The following is an 18,022-nucleotide window of genomic DNA, read 5'->3' as shown; positions in this document are numbered from 1 at the left end:
AGACATAATTTATTATTAATACATATTTATTTATTATTACAGACATATTATTATTTAATATTCGTATGGATTTTATTGGTGGGTAGTTCCACCTCGCCTGAATAAATCATTTGAGCCGTCAATGGGCCTTACGACTATCATACTTCAGCCGGGACCGACAGTTTAACGTGCCCATCCGATAACACGGGAGTGACCTGTTCAAAAACGTTTGGCTCTGAGTGGGTTTGAACCCGGGATGCTACGCAAGCACTCTATTCACCAGACCACAGATCACACCTTTACAGACATGATTCTACGTGAAAAGTGTGGATAGAAACGTCTGATGAACCATTATCCGCAAATGTACAGTTCTGGTGTGAAAAATTGCTCAAAATGGGAAAAATGGATTTGTCTTTATTGCTTAGGCCTATACATTTCTTCAGTGTGCTTCAGAAGCTATTATTATCAGTCTCAGTCTATGCAGATTTTTCATATGGTGCGGAAAAACTATGGAAGTGTAGGTATAGCCTACTTTAAACTGATCCAATATGATTTCTCAGTTCATTTCCTAGATTTTATAACGTTTTCAGATCATGAATCAATATGACACATTTCAATATCGCGTAACAAGTCTATTTTAAAAACTTCAATGCAGAGCAAAATAGATTTCAATTTTTAAAATTCGGATGTAGATGTGGTAACATTCTATGTACTATGGATGGTACGAGGTGGGCTTGTATATACTTGAATGATTGTTTTTCTCCAATTCCTATTTATTCATTGTTGGGTTTCTCCAAATAATTATTATACAATGTATTCCATTTATCAGTAAGCACAGTGTATTGATTTGATTCTTCCTCTTTGTAGGCTTGTACTCTAGAGTGAAATAGCTACATTACTTGTTCAATCTGATACAACTTTTTTTTTATTCAATATTCACCTCTTACTATTCTTCTGTTCAATGTTCTATTATATTTTTGTGGTGTACAAGTACCACAATTTTTCTAGTTCATTATTCGATAATGATATTACCACAATATTACCTTCACTACGACACAATATAGTGTACGTAAAGCAGCTAATCAAGTTCTAGTGTAATAATTCTTTAATTAATTCAAAAAATTAATGTTTATTGAGAAATCTATGATTGAATCTTTATTAGGATTCCTAAACACATTTACTTAATGTGTTGAACTCCTAATTCAGCTGAGATCGGTACCTCCAGGCTATTCTAATCACTCATCAATTTCTCCCAGCTCCCTCCGTTTGATATCCCAATAGCTTGCCGCTCGTTTAGCTATACGTTCTAGTTATTGGTTAGCAAGAAAGTATTTTGAATTAGTTTTTAAAATCGAATCTACTTACTTGTCCAGGCTGAGTGTGTATATGAGTGAACGGTACGGGATACTCTCTGGATACAGCAAACGGACTGGATACGACAGTCCCGGAACGTCCGGGTCCATGACTGAGGACCTCGGCTTGCGTGGGCTGTGACGGTGGGGAAACTCGCTCGGGACTTGTGTCCGATACGGGCGGAGGTGACGGATTAGTCACTGAGACTGTCAGCTCGCCTGTCAAAGCAAAAATTCAATCATACATCAGACATAATAAAAACTCATGATTTTAGAGCACCGGACGTTTACCGAAAATAATTATTATTTTTCAACGGTATTTTATCTTCATCAAAAGAAACCCTCATTTAACACGTAATTTAGACCATGCGCTCAACACTAGATCTAGAAATAGGAAGTTGTATATTTTTTGTAGTTGAGAATTTGATATTGTGGTAGTTATTCATATTGAATGAAAAAGACTGAGAAATTGTCAAAAACCACAGATACTTAGAAAGACCGGTTTCGGTTATTACACCATTGTCAATCTCTGATAAACCAGAGATTTATAAGAAATCTGAGTTTATCAGAGATTGACAATAGCCGAAACCGGTCTTTCTAAGTATCAATAAATCTGTGGTTATTGACAATTTCTTAGTCTTTTTCATTCAAGTTGTATATTGCTAGAAGAAATACAACTTTTGATCAGAAATCTGTACTATGTATAGGCTGTAAAATTTAATTCATTATCAGTGGAAGTAATGGAAATAAACATTTCAAAATTCAATGAAAGTATCATACATATGTTAATAAGTATTGGAAATGAATAAGTTTAAGGAAAATAATCCAAGTATGTGAAGGGCTTTTTACCATATTATAAACGTTTTTTATGTTTAATAATACCTCTGACATGGGTTACATGACAGAGAAAAAAACGATAATTTTAAACGAAGGCAACACTTAATTAGGGCCCTATGCACAATCTACGATTATATGAAGGTATGGTCCCATATATTAAAATGTGTTTCATTTCGGGCTTAAACGAATAATATGAAAATCTAGATATAAATTAACTATTATAATATTATTGTAGCTATAGGTTAATCATCATTGTGACTATATCAGGTTACAATATGTGAGAGTATAGGCCTATTAGATTAAAGTTTAGGCCTGATAAATGCCCTTCATTTATCAATAGATTAGATTAAATTAAAATTTATTATATTGAAATAATAAGTATACTAGAGTAAGCTTTACGCCATTCATTGATCAATAAATTAGAGTAAATTATACTATATTATATTAGAGAATAGGTATATTAGAGTAAGCTTAATGACATTCATTGATCATATAGACTGAATTTATTGAGAAATATTTTCAAACAGATAACACGTTTCACACTGAGATTAGAACAAGATCTAAACAAATATTATTAATGTGAGACATAGCCTATTTTAAATCATATTGCTAACTGAAATAGGATTGCAAACTAATAATATTAACTGATTCTTTCCAATCTCATCAAGGTCATCTTCATGCTATTTGTCAATATTATACAATATCAATTATTCATGATTTAATCTCTAATAAAATCAGTTTTCAGAAAGTACAGTAATTTATTGTTTTTTCGATTAATGTTTGAGTGGAGTGATTAATACATCATTTTGGAATTGTATTGGAACTCACTGAGGTAGAAAAAAATCATGCAAACATTATCAGAAGTCTAAGCTATGAATATAATGGCTTCACTCGCCGGAGTTGCAATATTCTGTATTCATTTTCCGAAATTCAAAGAGAACTAATTTAAAACTTTATTATCAAATAAAAAATACAAGATATAATATAAAAATATTCAACCAGAAATCAAACTGAAAACTCTCAGTTATCAAGCACAATAACTTTAATAATCACTCTCATCAACACATTCTACTGTTGATGATGTATATGAATGGAATATACTCCAGATTTGTTTGTCAGAAGTAAAATTATTGTATTATCAACTGGAATATTTATATGATTCAAATGAACCAAGAACAAAAAAGTCATGATCAGCAAGTTAAGATATGTATCACTAATAACAGTGACACTAATGATTGAATAAATTCAATGATGGGATGGAAACACTTCTACGTTACAAATTGTATGAAATGAGAGAGACAGTGATTCTAGCTATTTTATAAAAAAACTTTAGAATCTGCCTGAACCTGTAGCTTAGAGTTGATAACCATGCATTCCCTTGAAAATGTATTCCCATATTCCATTTTGTATTATATTCCCATTTTATACTCTGTCTTATTCTATCCATCAACAATTCGATTATCAATAATCAATGAAATATTGAGTCATATTCATTTGGAGAGATAAATAAAGTCAAAGAAGATTGCTATGAAGTTTATAATTTACAGTTGGATTTATAATTTAATTTTTGTTTTTTTGTAGCTTTACTTCTGAGCAAATGCATGTTATCACTTCTAGTGAATTTGTATACATTGAAAATAGTGATAATCCAATAAAGATTGATACTTTGTAGCCTATTACAAAAAAAAGTTTATGATGATTAATGAATGGGTTTTCAAATTCTCTCAAAATACTCACAGTATTTTGGGATGCAAAAATATAATCTGTGAAACCGAAATGTTATATAGCATGAAAGTTTTCCTGAGCAGTATTAAATGTATTTAGAACACTTGTTAGAGATGTTTTTAATTGGGATGATTTCATTTCGTTACTTACCCTCTTGGTGATTACCTACATAATTAACTTTACGATGAGATTGGAATAGAATTTCTAAAAGCTGAAATTTTTATGTTGATGAATTGGCTAACCTTTTGGATTCCTATTAAGATAGGTGTTGGAAGCTGTCGAGTCCTTGGGCATCAGACCATAAGTTATAACAGATTCTGTCGGAGAAAAAAAATCATTTCAGGAAATTGAAAGTAAAAAATTGGAATCTTGAGTGTAATTTTCGTATTGCTGTGGAAATTATTATTAGATTTTCTAAGAAATTTGAATACTTCAATCATTATTTAATGTATATTTCATGAAACTTGAACAATATCCGATGAATATCAAACATATAAAAACCTTTATAAAATTCAATAGCTACATTTCTAGTATCAAGTTATGTATGCCAAAACATATTTTTGCATTGAGGGGACATGATAGATGTGAATCCATATAGAATATTGTAGAGTTGAAATGATAACGGCACTACATAGAGTACAAAAAGATGTCAAGAGTGAAAATAGAATGAAATATATAGATGATTAAGCCACTCCACTGATTCTGGTGAGGCAGAAATAAAATCTCCAGGCTGACAAGTAGAAATTGTATTGGAGGTAGAGCATAAAGCATTGACAAACCTTTATTAGTCAAAAGTATGTTCATGAGATATATACCTCAATTATATTGAATATTTATTGAACAAGAATAATAATTCGAACAAGAATGATGATAACAATAAAAATGATGATTCAATTAGCTCAATGAACATTCATTTGTGTAATTGAAAAAAATAATTTTGATTGTTTCAACTACTAAGCCACGAATGTCCAGGCAGAAGAAATACAATTTAATTATTTTGGTAGAATCTAGTAAATTTTATAAAATATGATGTTGGATAAAGTGAATAATTCACTTTTCATCCTTCATATACATGGAAAATATTGTTTTATATATTTAAGTTTAGGATACTGCCGAATCCAAAATATAACAACACATTTCAAATGTACGACAATGATACATCTAGCAGGTGGTAAAATTCACTCAGGTGTTAGAATGATTCAAATACAATTAGCCTACTTTTATTTTATTGGAAGAACATTAAAAAAATTACTTAGCATGAAAACATCATTTGATTTTCAGTTTATAACATTTTCTTGCATATCTGCCACCTCTTAATTAGCAATTATATAACTAATGTGGAATATCTTGAAAAATGATACAAGTGATGTTATCTATCGGCAGCCGTATGAGTTATCAAATTTTCCCGCATATCCCACAGTTTCCAGGTTCTCCCTGGGGGTTTCGCTACTTTCCCGTTTGGAAATCAATAGATGTTTCCCGCCTCATTTGAATCATTGTAGATTTATCGAAACAGATCTGATGTGAGTTGGAATAACAAGCTCATCTCACTTTAAAGTGACATATATGTTCATTCATAGAAAAAATATAACAGCATAAGACGATATTTTTTAATTTATTTATTGTTTCATAACATTACGGTACATTTGATAGGTGATTTGTCAAGATTTTTAAAAGGTAAAATAAACAGTAACAGTATATAAAAATTATATAACAAAGTGTAGCCTATATTAGGTCTATCATTATTCTTAGTCCTAAGAATAGAGCAAATGTGAACATTTTACTTTGTGTTATTGAGTGCAGTGTTTATAGTTAATTGAATTCTGTCACCGAATAGTACGCTTTATCAACTAAGATTATTTTCACAGATTTCTTGAAAAGCTTTAGAGATTTGATTTTCGAAAGGTCTCAGGTAATTTATTATATAATCTTAATCCTGAATAAGAGGGATTCTTCTCATATGTCGCATGTCTGTGGACTGGGTACAACAGCAAATGCTGATTGCGTGTGGAGTAATTATGTCTCTCGGTGCAAAATTTAAATTTGTCGATATTACTCTTGATGAAAATTAATAACTGATAAATGTAGATTGCAGGCAAGGTGAGAATCTGAGAATTTTGAAAAACAGACTTGCATGAGTCTCTTTGTCTCAACCCGAAAATCACTCTAATAATTTTTTTGCATTAAAAATACGTTATAACTGTCTGTTGAATTACCCCAGAAGATATTTCCATAGCATAGATGGGAATAGACATGGGCATAATTTACTGTGATAAGGGTGTTTCTGTCCACCGAATGAGACAACTTTAGAATCATAAAGTAAGCACGATTCAACTTGGAGGCGAGACTCTGTATGTGTTCCTTCCAAGTCAAATGCTCATCTATTGTAACTCCCAAGAATTTTATTGATTTTGCTGGCTTCAGTTTGAAATACCATATCTCATAATATAGACCGTTTATGGTCCAAATTTCATTGTTAACTCAAACTGATAGTCCAAGTAATTATTTTCCGTGAAGCTTTAATTAATAATTGATTCTTCTGCCTTCTGTCTTTAGAAATGCAAATTCTGTGAATATCTGCTTTTTAATAACAGGAGGTGAGAGATGGAAATTAGAACAATGGTGTTTCTCCCTTTTCAAGTGAAATTGAAAAAATATGATGAATATCTGCTTTTTAATAAGAGAAGGTGAGAGATGAAAATTAGAACAATGGTGTTTATTGGTGTTTCTCCCTTTTTAAGTGAAATTGGAAAATAGAATATAGTCTGTATCAGCTTCAGTGACAGTACATCCCTTAAAACATGTTTTGAAATTTATTTTGAAGCAGCTAGATGTTTGTGCACTGGTTGGGGGACATATTCAACATTCTCATAAGCTTTATAGTTTTGAGAGTAATTTGGTGGCTCAAGTGATTTTTTTCAAGTCATTCTTGAAGAATGTTCTTTTACTAAAATGAATGTAATTCATATTTTTGATCTCATAATGTTCACATAGGGACGAAGCTAGCAAGTATGAACATTATAATATGATCATTATGATATCAATCAACTCATCTAGCAGACTCACGTCCAGTCATGTCACGTCACGTTGCGTCTCAATTTGTATATTTATAAACTGATATAAAAATCATATTACGGTAATCAAGTTTCAGTTGGGCCTATAAGTATCGATTATAATTCATCAAAAACAATATAAAATAAAGGAGGCCTGATTGTGAATTCTCGAAGCAAGCGAGAATATGATGTTGGGAGTCACAAATTGATCCATCATGTATGTTTTATTCAGATTATGCTCATTCCAGATTCTCTATTTGTTTTTAAAAACCAGTCAATCATTCAGAAACACCTTGTATTGCAATACATCCAATAATACACTTTGATAAATCTAGTATATAACATTTTTATAATGTAAGTAGTTTAAAAGATGTAATGTATCAAATTTTATAAACTTACCTGTTGAGCGTATGATAGCAACCGGTCGTGCCATAGGCGGAGGCGGTGGTGGGGGGAGCATCGAACTTGGGCTGGGGTAGTAAGAAGTTGCAAGTTTCGAAGGACTTCTTGAGGGTCCAGCCTGTTTCATGAATCATTTCAAATAAAAAACAAAATTAATTCATTTAAATCTTTCAATAATCAATAAAAATGGATAGTAATCATGAATAATTTGATAGAAAAAACAAAATTTATCCATTAAAATATTTCAATAATCAATAAAGATGGAAAGTAATTTTATATTGCATTTGTCTTATGAATACATTATAGACATATCAAACGATGATAATAAAATACAGTATATCATGGACATTAGTAGCATATATTTAATTTTCGTTTTCAACATTTTAATACAACATTTCATGCTGCATGGCGTGATTGGCCAAATCTGATTGTGTCTAAAATGAAATAAGAAAAGGGTACTACTGTAGTTCAGTTCAATTTAACTCCCAAGTAGCCCTATTGAAATAAATTACAATAAATGCAATTCAGTACAATAGTTACAAATCTCATACTAGGAGAAAGAAACTCTCATACTTACTTTTTTGTCAAATTTTATAAATAGTAGCAGTTTCAAAAGATAGATTATATTTAACTTTAAAGAATTTATTGAATAAATCAAACTATTTGAATGATACATTATTGTCGGATCAATTAATTTTAGTTATCTATTTGACAAACTACAATGATGTAAATACATTGAACTCAGCACATTGATTTCTTTTCTACAGTACATTTTTAGATAGGAGTATATTTTTTCAACTATTACTGGAAAAATTTTATAATTTTGCTCAGCTGCAGAGTAATAGAGTTTCAGAACTCCTGTGAATGGATAAATATATAATTCATAATATTATAACATATCATAGGTTTAAGACTATGAATTCTGGCTCATTTGGGAAGGGATTCAGTTCAAATATAATTTTTATCACATTTTTCATTACTGATTGATCAGATTTGTATCTGTGTTGAGTAGAGTGAATCCACTGAAGGGTCACTATTCATAGGACTGATCTATTGCGTTTTATTGGCGCAAATCACCAAAAGTTAATTAGCCCAGTAAACATTCTTGAAGATCATTTTGAGGTAACATGAAGTGAAGTAAAGTCGAAAAACATGAGTGGAATCGAAGGGGTCTGACCTTACACAAAGTGTTCACGAACTCCTTACCAATACTCTAGGGCATTATTCCTGAGTAAAAATAGTATATTTCGGACCTAGGGCCGAAAATGAGACTTTTCCGGCTCGAAATCGGTTTTCAAAGATTGAGAAAAGAAAAGATTGAGAGCTGGGAAAACATTTTTGCCCATGGTGAGAACGTTATTTTTCGCCACACAGAAAAATAAACAATATAAATATGAGAATAATTGTTTATTAGGCACTTCCGAAAGCAAAACAGGAAGGTCATAGCTCTAGCAAATCTGAGGTAATCTGAATATCAGGAAATTGTCCAAGTATTTTTATTTTTTATTCTGATTTGTCTAAATAGGTAACCTAAAAGATTATGTTCAATTATTTAAGAGGTTGAGTTTATACTTTTTATTCTTCCAAATGACAATAAGATGATATTATTATAAATGTTTTGATTCTTGAATAATGAACACAAATAATGAAAAGTTTTTTGATCAGCTGTTTTAGCACACTTGAAATTTGGCCAATCTGAATGTCAACGTCAACAATGCTTGTTGTCGTTGACTTCGAAAGTTTAGGTTAGAAGTTCTATCCTACTTTGAAAATCAAATTTGAATAGTTCATAAACTGTATTTTATTCATCCTAATAAAATGATAGTATCTTATTGCAGAATACTTATTCAATTCTAGAAGCATAAACTGATTCCGTTTCATAAACCATTTTGTAAACACGTTCACATCAAATCAGAATCAGCTGACTTCAAAGTTATTTTACAGCCCTAGGGCTATAAAACTTTTACCGGCCTGGTCAGAAAACAATCATTTTCGGCCTCCATATGACGCACGAAAACCAGCTCATTACATCCAAGTGGGGCGAAAACATATTTAAATTGTCCGGAAGTCTTCAGTTACTCACACAGCTGCCATTTTGCTTTTTTCACTTATTATTTTTCTCCTAAATGATGGTTAAATATACGAGATTGAAACTGTTTACAATCGCCCTAGTGATAGGTGACCACTGAAAGTTTGTTGCAGTGCAAACCAAGGCATGCTGATAGAGTCGCCTTAATGATGGTTATTTGCATTGAATGTTAATTGTAAGCGATTTTAGGTGATTTCAAACAATAAAATAACATTACATAACCCTCTGAAGGTGGGTCACCAACCACTAAAGCTGCCATATCTCAGTTAATATTGGTCCAATCTTTAAAACTCTGGAACCATTCGATAGGTCTTTATAAATTCATCGGTTTCTGAGTTATTTGGAAAGCAAAATTTTAAATGACCACCATTTTGTTTTATGGATTTGAAAAATTATCATAATTTTTGTAGCTTCGTTTAGTTGTTATAAATGATTGTGCAAAGTTTCAATTTCGTATGTTTGACGATTATTTAGAAAAAATATAATAAGTGAAAAAAGCAAAATGGCCGCTGTGTAACTGAAGACTTCTGGACAATTTAAATATGATATTTAGATATGTTTTCTACTAAGAGTTCGTAAACACTCTATATTTCAATTACGATTGTAAATTATAGATAAATGGTCACAGAGTCTGTCATAGTGTTGCCAGAGTAATGTTATGTTTTTGGATGATTTTTGACCGAAGCGAAGCTGAAATTTGGTATGCAAGTTCTTTGAAACAAGGCGCAGAAACGTATGTATAACAATTTTTGATAAGACCTCCGTTTTTTTGTAATTTAAGAAACCGCAAACCAACCTCCATCGTGAATGTACTTTTTTGTATCTAGCTTCTTTGAAGATACAGCAGTTAATGTTCCTAATTTCTCGCATTCAGTATCAACATCTCACGGTAGTGTAGGGAGCTGGAGCGTTGGATCTGTGGGATCCTGTATAATTATATTATATTATATTATATTATATTATATTATATTATATTATATTATATAATTATATAATAATTATGATCGCCCTGTGGGATCCAGTTTCGAACAAATTTTTTTGCAATGATACTTTGTTTTATCTTATTCTAATAATATATATGAATCATTATAAAATAAATTACTATGATAATATTGGAATTATTATATTATTTTTATTATTAAATTGATTTATCAAATTAATTGGATAAATTTAAAAAAAAACTCTTTATTGTATTGGAGTCCAATACTGCAGTTGTAGAAGAAAATGTGTATGTGATTCCAGCGATAAAGTCGAGTTTTACGCTCTCAATACATAAATTACTATCATTGTCTATATTACAGATAAGTCAACTATTTTAGTTGAGGACTATTTTTATCATCATAAAAATTAATCGACTAATAAATCAACAACTATTTTAGTTGTAGACAATATTTAACATCATAAGCATTTCTTCAAACTTTTTTCATTCATAACTATTGGTTATTATTTTAGTTATTTTTTAACTGAATTCTCAGTTTATCAGGTACTATAATTATTGTATTGTATGCATTTTTGTGCATTTTGTGTTGCTCTAAAGTGTCAATTTTTTTGTTTTCCTTTTATTATGAGAACGGAAACTGATTTGTGAGCATTAACATTCTGCATAGGCATAACAAGCCATAACATTGAATCAATGATATATCAATAAATACTAAATATTTAGGAGGTCCTGATTGAATCCACTTCCCATGAAAAACATCATTAGCAACCTCCTGTCATTGTCAGCAACAAACCCATCTTATTTAGAATCATTTTTCGTCTCACCATCGTTTGTGAGACGATTCATCGTCTAAATTGCCTACTGCATACTCTATTGTTCCGTCAGTTGACCGATCTCTTATAATTAATTATTAGAAAAGTTGTAATATATGTTAATATTGTAAATATGGAGACGATATAAGAGAACCTCCTTGATAAGTCCGGTGTCTCTGGAAACAGAGTCTCTAGTACTTTCAATGGAGAAAATAATAGATGACATGGCTAAATCTTCACAATATACTGTACTTACTGTACTGGCCCTTCTCATTAGATTGAAAGTTGTATTCATGAGCGAGGTCTACTGTTCGCAGAACTACTAGTTATTTTATTATAGCAGAAAGTAAATAGATTCGAGTTGATTGATTGATTTACCTGATTCCCTTGCTGAGGATTCTCCGTTTCTTGAGAGCACACAAACGTGACAAAGTCTGACAGTGTGTCATGTCCGTTCTCCGGGTATTTGGCTGGACTATGTTGTTGCTCCCCTGGTTGGTAATAGGTGGATGTGGCTAAGGATGCCACACTACTATGCTGACCTCCGGGACCTCCAGGTATTCCTAAAACATTTTATCATGTCAATCAAATATGCCTTTTAAAGAACCCAACACTTTAAATAACAAAAAGTCTGTATAAAATTGAACATACTTGTCATTCAACTAGACAAGTAGGTATCTATTTTTTAAAGTGAGTTTTTGGGATACTTATCTCACAAATAACATGGCTATCTATACATAAATAAGAGTAGGCTACCTATTTTTGGAGTTATTGGATCAACCAGCAAATAAAGTTGAAAAATATTGATCATCTATCTAGAGAACGTTATTAACGAAAAATAATCTACTAATTTTCAACTAGTAGTATTCAAAATTTATTTATAATGCAACTAATGTATTAATCTCAACTAATTTTGAACTATTTGATTGTTATTGATGTGATACATAAAAAAAATCGAACTAATGTTCAAACTATTCAAGTGTTATTCATAAATACGTATATTGAGGTAGTTCATATTCACTTTTTTTATAAAGAGCTACCGTACCATTATTATTGAAATAAAATAAAAATATCCAGAACCACTTCATACACTAATAGAATATAAAAGGGTAGGATTCTAGATGGTATCTTTATTTTATTCCAACTAGTTCAACTACTTAGTTTACAACACTATTCACTTGCTATAAAAAGGAAATCATAACTATTTCTAGGTTGGCAAGGTTTTTTTTCTATCCAGAATAAATAAGCTGTTGTTTTCTAAACTTGTAACGACTGAATTAATTATTACAGATAGCGATATGTTATTATTCTATTTTATCATTGTTATTGCAATAATATTGGTTATTGGGCCATTTGTATGAAATTCATCCGTTATTATTTGCATGAGTTATCAGTCAAGTTAAATTACTTTGTATAGGAAGAGTGGAAGGTAAAAAAATCACATATATTATTAACCAAGAGCTCTCCAATTAAAAATCTGGAACCTCCTGAAAACAGGACCACTAATTTCACTTTCTATCGGCCTACAATTATTTAGATTATCTAATAGTTTGAGGCTTGATTTTTAAAAGCGAATCATACATGGTTTTCATCAATGGTAGAATTGCAATCACTGGTTTGAATAATTTTGAGATTATAAAAATAGTTATGTGGTAAAACTACTTTATTAGATGAAGCAACAGTTTCAAATAATATATCCATGGTCTTTATTATCCTTCCCTAGATTGGTTCTGTGACTCAGAATCTAGTCATTTTTGAACTGATAGAATTCTAAAACTTTTAATTTTCTGAATTCATGAAATTTTTCATCTTTTTGCATTCTTGATACTTGGAAAAAACAAACTTTTCAAACAAACTCCAGTTTAGAATATTTGAGCTACTAGACAGGGAGGAGAATCTTAGAAATTTTCAAACTGTGTTTATTTTAAAACATATTAACTTACCCTATTCCCATCTTAAATTACACTAATAAAAAACAAAGTATAAGAAATAAAAATTTCTATCATAATGGTTAACGAACTTATCGTTATAATACTGCAAGAAAATGCAGATTCTACTCATTTAATAAAATAAAATAATATTTTTGACATAACAATAGAAAAAAAATTAGAAACTAGAAACGTGACAAATAAAAGTGATGAATTCTACATCCTTCAACAGAATTTTTATATTGAGGGCTCAATTACTGAATTTTCAATGTATACTAAACTACTACCAATACATTAGGAAGTCAAAGTCAATATCTACAGTACATTTTTATGAGAACAGCTATTTTTGGGGAGCACCCTCTTTCATTTCATATAACTATAAAATAGCTCCCAAAAACAGCTGTTCTAATAAAAATGTACTGTAGATAATTATACATTATTTAAAACTTCACTTTTTAATAGACTATTTAATTAAGAAATTATCATCGTCAACATAAACCTATCAATACTAACGATGGTAAATTCACTGGTGTTCACAGACATTACCTTGTTAAGGTAATATTCCGTTACCTATTTGTAATTTTGAATGAAGAAATTAATGATTTCATAACATTAACAAGGGGAAGAATATTTATTCAGTAGAATTCATCATTTTCAAATGTCGGAATAAAACATTTTCAATAAACACTCATGAAATACAATTAATCAGATGAATACAGAAAAAGCTCAAACGATCGCGCTAACAAATAACATTTAACATTTAATACATATAAAAACATTTATCTATACTAACAGACATCAAATTAACCCATATATAAACATGCATCAATACCCTAAACATCAATTTTCCATCAAATGAATGCAAGATACAGATATCTAAGTAACAAACATAAATAAATAAACACATCGAATAAATCTACTGAAGATAATTTTTAGAGGTTGAGCTTATATCGGTTGGAATATATTTTGTACATTTCCTCCAATATTTGGGAGAAATTGAGCCAGACAGAATTCATCATGTGACTTAAATTGTGGACAGCAAACAATTAGCCTATCAAGCAAAAGGTGACCAAATGATAAGTTTCTAGATGAATAATCATTTGAAACTGAAAATACATAAATAATATAAAATCTTTGGACATTTTATAATAATAAACATCAATTTTTCAAAAACATTGAAACATCAAACACCAAGAAAATAATTCTCTCGAACAACTGATACAATTATTATTCAGAAATGGATGACTGTTGATTTTATTTAATAATTTCTTATCTTCTTAGGAATATTCATGTCTGTTGGTCTGTAACTACTCAAAAACAATAATTGAGATTCACATTTTCCAAGTTTACAATTTTGTGATTCAATAATTGATGTGTTATCGTTTGATTAGAAGTTATCAATTACCGTGGGCTATTTCTGTAAACATTTTAAATGGTTTATTCTTCGAAAATACTGATTAACTGTGGTACAAAAAAAATCCTTTCCACTGAGATACTAATTATATCAGTTGATTTCGAAAGAGAAGGAACATTCAACATTTAAAGCTATGAAACTAACATATATTTATACACTTAGAATGATTTTGTGCTAATGTAACTCACCTATTCCTTTCATGAAATGAAAATCTTTTTTCTTTTATTAGTCACATTGAATTTCGTGAGAAATTCCACCATCAGCAAAAATAAAATAGATAACAATACTAATTAATAGTATAATCTATGTCCAACATTTAGAACAATAATAATCAAGTGCCAGAAGCCCATCAAGTAAGACACTGAAATGTATTTACTCTTTCAATATTGTGAGAGAAAGATACAGAGCGAGAGATAGTGAATTATAGGTAATATTCATCAAATGCAAACCGATCTATAAGCATGCTGGTGGGAGACAATAACATTTATAAGAATTCAACATCAAGAGATTTAAGGTCAGGGAAGGCAGGCTTATGTTTAGATACACTGAAATAGTGACTGGATCTGCTTTATGTACTTGGTATTCAGACATTCATGACACCACTGTTTTAGTGAGAGTAGTTCTACGATAGGAGTTGATTTAGTATTTTTTAGGGATATTAATCTACACAATGCGTTGCCAAGTGATTACACACCAAACATTTATTTCACAGAGCTCAACTCTTTAACAAGTGGAGGATGCATGGCAAAATGTCATGGAACAGTAACCATTATATATTAACAGATAGATTTAGGATAGTGTGGAATACTTTATGTGTAGTTGAGAAGTTGATATTGTGATAATTATTCATATTGAATGAAAAAGACAATTTCTTGGTCTTTTTCATTTAATAGTGTGGAATATTTCATTTATTATTGAAAAAATACACCTGATAGAGTCTAGAGTACAAGCACAGAGCTTATGTGGTCATCATCCTCATTTAAAATGTCGGAACTGTGTGCAAATTGAGCGTTATTAAACTGCCTAAGACACGTTTTTGTATCGATTGAATATTGTTACAAGACAAATTTTATGTTTATACATTCAAACCAATTTCTAATAAAGAATAGTTGGAGACATCAGAAGTGAGATGTGGCTGTCAATCCACACTGCATATTTATATCATTATTAATAATTGGAATAATATTACAATTATTCACTACATTTATATTATTATTAATTATAGGACTTCATGAATCATGAAATTGAATAACTTTTTGTGTAGTTGAGAAGTTTATATTGTGGTAATTATTCATATTTAATAAAAAGACTAAGAAATTGTCAAAAACCACAGATTTATTGATAATTAGAAAGACCGGTTTCGGTTGTTGCACCATTGTCAATCTCTGATAAACTCTTTTTATTCAATAATTTAATTAAAAATTATTGAATAAAAAAATCGGTCATAGAATCGATGAGAATGGACGTGAAAGTTAGTTTGAAGTCTTTCTATTTGTGACTTAAATTCGATCTAAGGTCATTAAAAATTATTCCATTGATAATTATGTTATTGAAAAATTATCACTTATGAAATGTGTGAACAGACTGAAGTGACAACTGACAACCGAGCCTATACAACTTGTTGCAAACTTAGTGCAATATATAGTCAATTTCATCTCACCCAGAGATAGTGAAAATGGTTGATAATAATATTTTCTATTAATCCATATCTATTACTTACTTTTAATTATTATTTCAAGATTAATCAAAATATGATTCAGTTTCAAGTAATTAATCATTTTGTGACATCTATCAGTGCTCATAATATGAAAGCTTATGCTGAGGTGGTGTCAAGCAGAATAATAAAAAAACAACTTCTAATGTTTTAGATACAAATGTGATTCATTTATCTAATTGGCATAATACTTTATACTAAATCTCCAAACTATACTTTTTTATATTTCTTCAAATTCAACGTTTTTGAAATCGAGCATTGTAATAATTTACTCTTTTTTCATTATGTTTCAACCTAGGTAGTGAATTTGAAGATTGTCCAAATTTATTGAATTATTCAGGTGATGACAATAGAATTGTACAGCTGAATGAAGAACTTATCAGATTTTACAGCTGGGTTCTAGTTGAATTATTAATAATTTCAGTAGTAACGGATATCTCTTGAAATATTATTGAAGTTTAGACATCATAATATCATATTTTAATGTTGAAATACTCAATAGTACTTAATACTAGACAGAACTTATCAGATTTTACAGCTGGGTTCGAGTTGAATTATTGATAATTTTAGTAATAACGGATATCTCTTGAAATATTATTGAAGTAGACTGAATAGTATTATTAGACATCATAATATCATATTTTAATGTTGGAATACTCAATAGTACTTAATACTAGACTGATATGTTGATCAACTGAGGAATAAGTTATGAATGGGACTAATTAATATAAATTACTCATCTCATTTCATTCATATCACCATCTACCGTTTTGTATTTTTAGTATAATTCGTAGGCCTCCTTAATAGGGTTCTCCACTAGTTGGGCTTGATTTGAATAAAAAAGATATTTATGATTTAGGCTTACTTGAGTTAGCTCAGAGAAACAAATTCATCAATATTTGTTATTTGCCTTTTTCTTTCAATCTATAAAAAATCACATTGAGAAGCATTTAGTGTATTCCAAATATTTATTTTTGAAGTGGAAATTTTTGTGATGTGAACTTAAACCTACTTTGAACATTTTATTGGACAAAATGTAGGAACAGAAGAAGTTTTGGGCTAGCGCAGGTTTTTATCCGATATTAATTTTTTATCCAATAAATACATGAATATTCCACACTATCCCGTCCATTTCAATCAAAAACTCGACTTTGACTTAAGACATCAGTAAGATGATCTAGAGTAAATTTTCTTAGTTGAGGAAAATTCATTGTGCTAAGACAATGGTCGACAGATCGTAGTTGCATAATGTAGAATAATAAAGAATGCAAGTAATAGTGATGAAAGTGGTTGAGAAGTATAACAGCTATATGTAGATTAGATGAAGGCCGTGCTATTCAAATCAGTGAACATTTTGAAAATATGAACAACCATGCACAAATGGGTACATTTTTATCGATTGATTCATTTGTTTGAATTTTCAATGAGATAATGGTGACTGTTTGCCATGCAGTGGTAGGTGAGGTTGTGACAGAGAGAGAGAGAGATAGATAGATAGACGACTGAGAGAGAGAGAGAGAGGTCAGAAGGTTACACTGAACAAGACATTGATCACAGCTTCGATTAGTACCTGTTAGTTGAGTCTGTGTTCATGCAATGAGTTGGGGATACTGAAACAAAATCATTCTCTGTTAACTACAGCCAAATTATCCTCTATATATCCCACTCAACCCAAACTGACAACAATCAGCTTCATTTCTGAATATTTTCTTATTCTTTGAAACATCTATTCAATTTTACATAAAAAACACAGAAATATAGCATTCAAAGATATTAA

At 30.3% G+C, this 18,022-nt stretch overlaps 1 protein-coding gene across 11 annotated transcripts in view; it reads right to left on the bottom strand.

Moving 5' to 3' along the window:
* LOC111044890 (nuclear factor 1 X-type) overlaps nucleotides 1-18,022 on the bottom strand; it is a 300,946-nt gene that overhangs the window by 13,250 nt on the left and 269,674 nt on the right. For 9 of the 11 annotated variants that reach the window (XM_022330149.2, XM_039442406.1, XM_022330148.2 and 6 more), the window contains 4 exons: nucleotides 11,568-11,752; nucleotides 7,346-7,466; nucleotides 4,136-4,210; nucleotides 1,345-1,550 (listed from right to left, as the gene is read on the bottom strand). In XM_022330149.2, the coding sequence (XP_022185841.1) occupies nucleotides 1,345-1,550; nucleotides 4,136-4,210; nucleotides 7,346-7,466; nucleotides 11,568-11,752 (587 nt within the window). The remainder of the gene's footprint in view (nucleotides 1-1,344; nucleotides 1,551-4,135; nucleotides 4,211-7,345; nucleotides 7,467-11,567; nucleotides 11,753-18,022) is intronic. The other 2 variants (XM_022330150.2, XM_039442404.1) reach the window with 1 other exon arrangement.

The sequence above is a fragment of the Nilaparvata lugens genome, chromosome X, assembly GCF_014356525.2.
Source record: "Nilaparvata lugens isolate BPH chromosome X, ASM1435652v1, whole genome shotgun sequence".
Classification (NCBI taxonomy): domain Eukaryota; kingdom Metazoa; phylum Arthropoda; class Insecta; order Hemiptera; family Delphacidae; genus Nilaparvata; species Nilaparvata lugens.
This window is presented reverse-complemented; position numbering and strand designations above follow the sequence as displayed.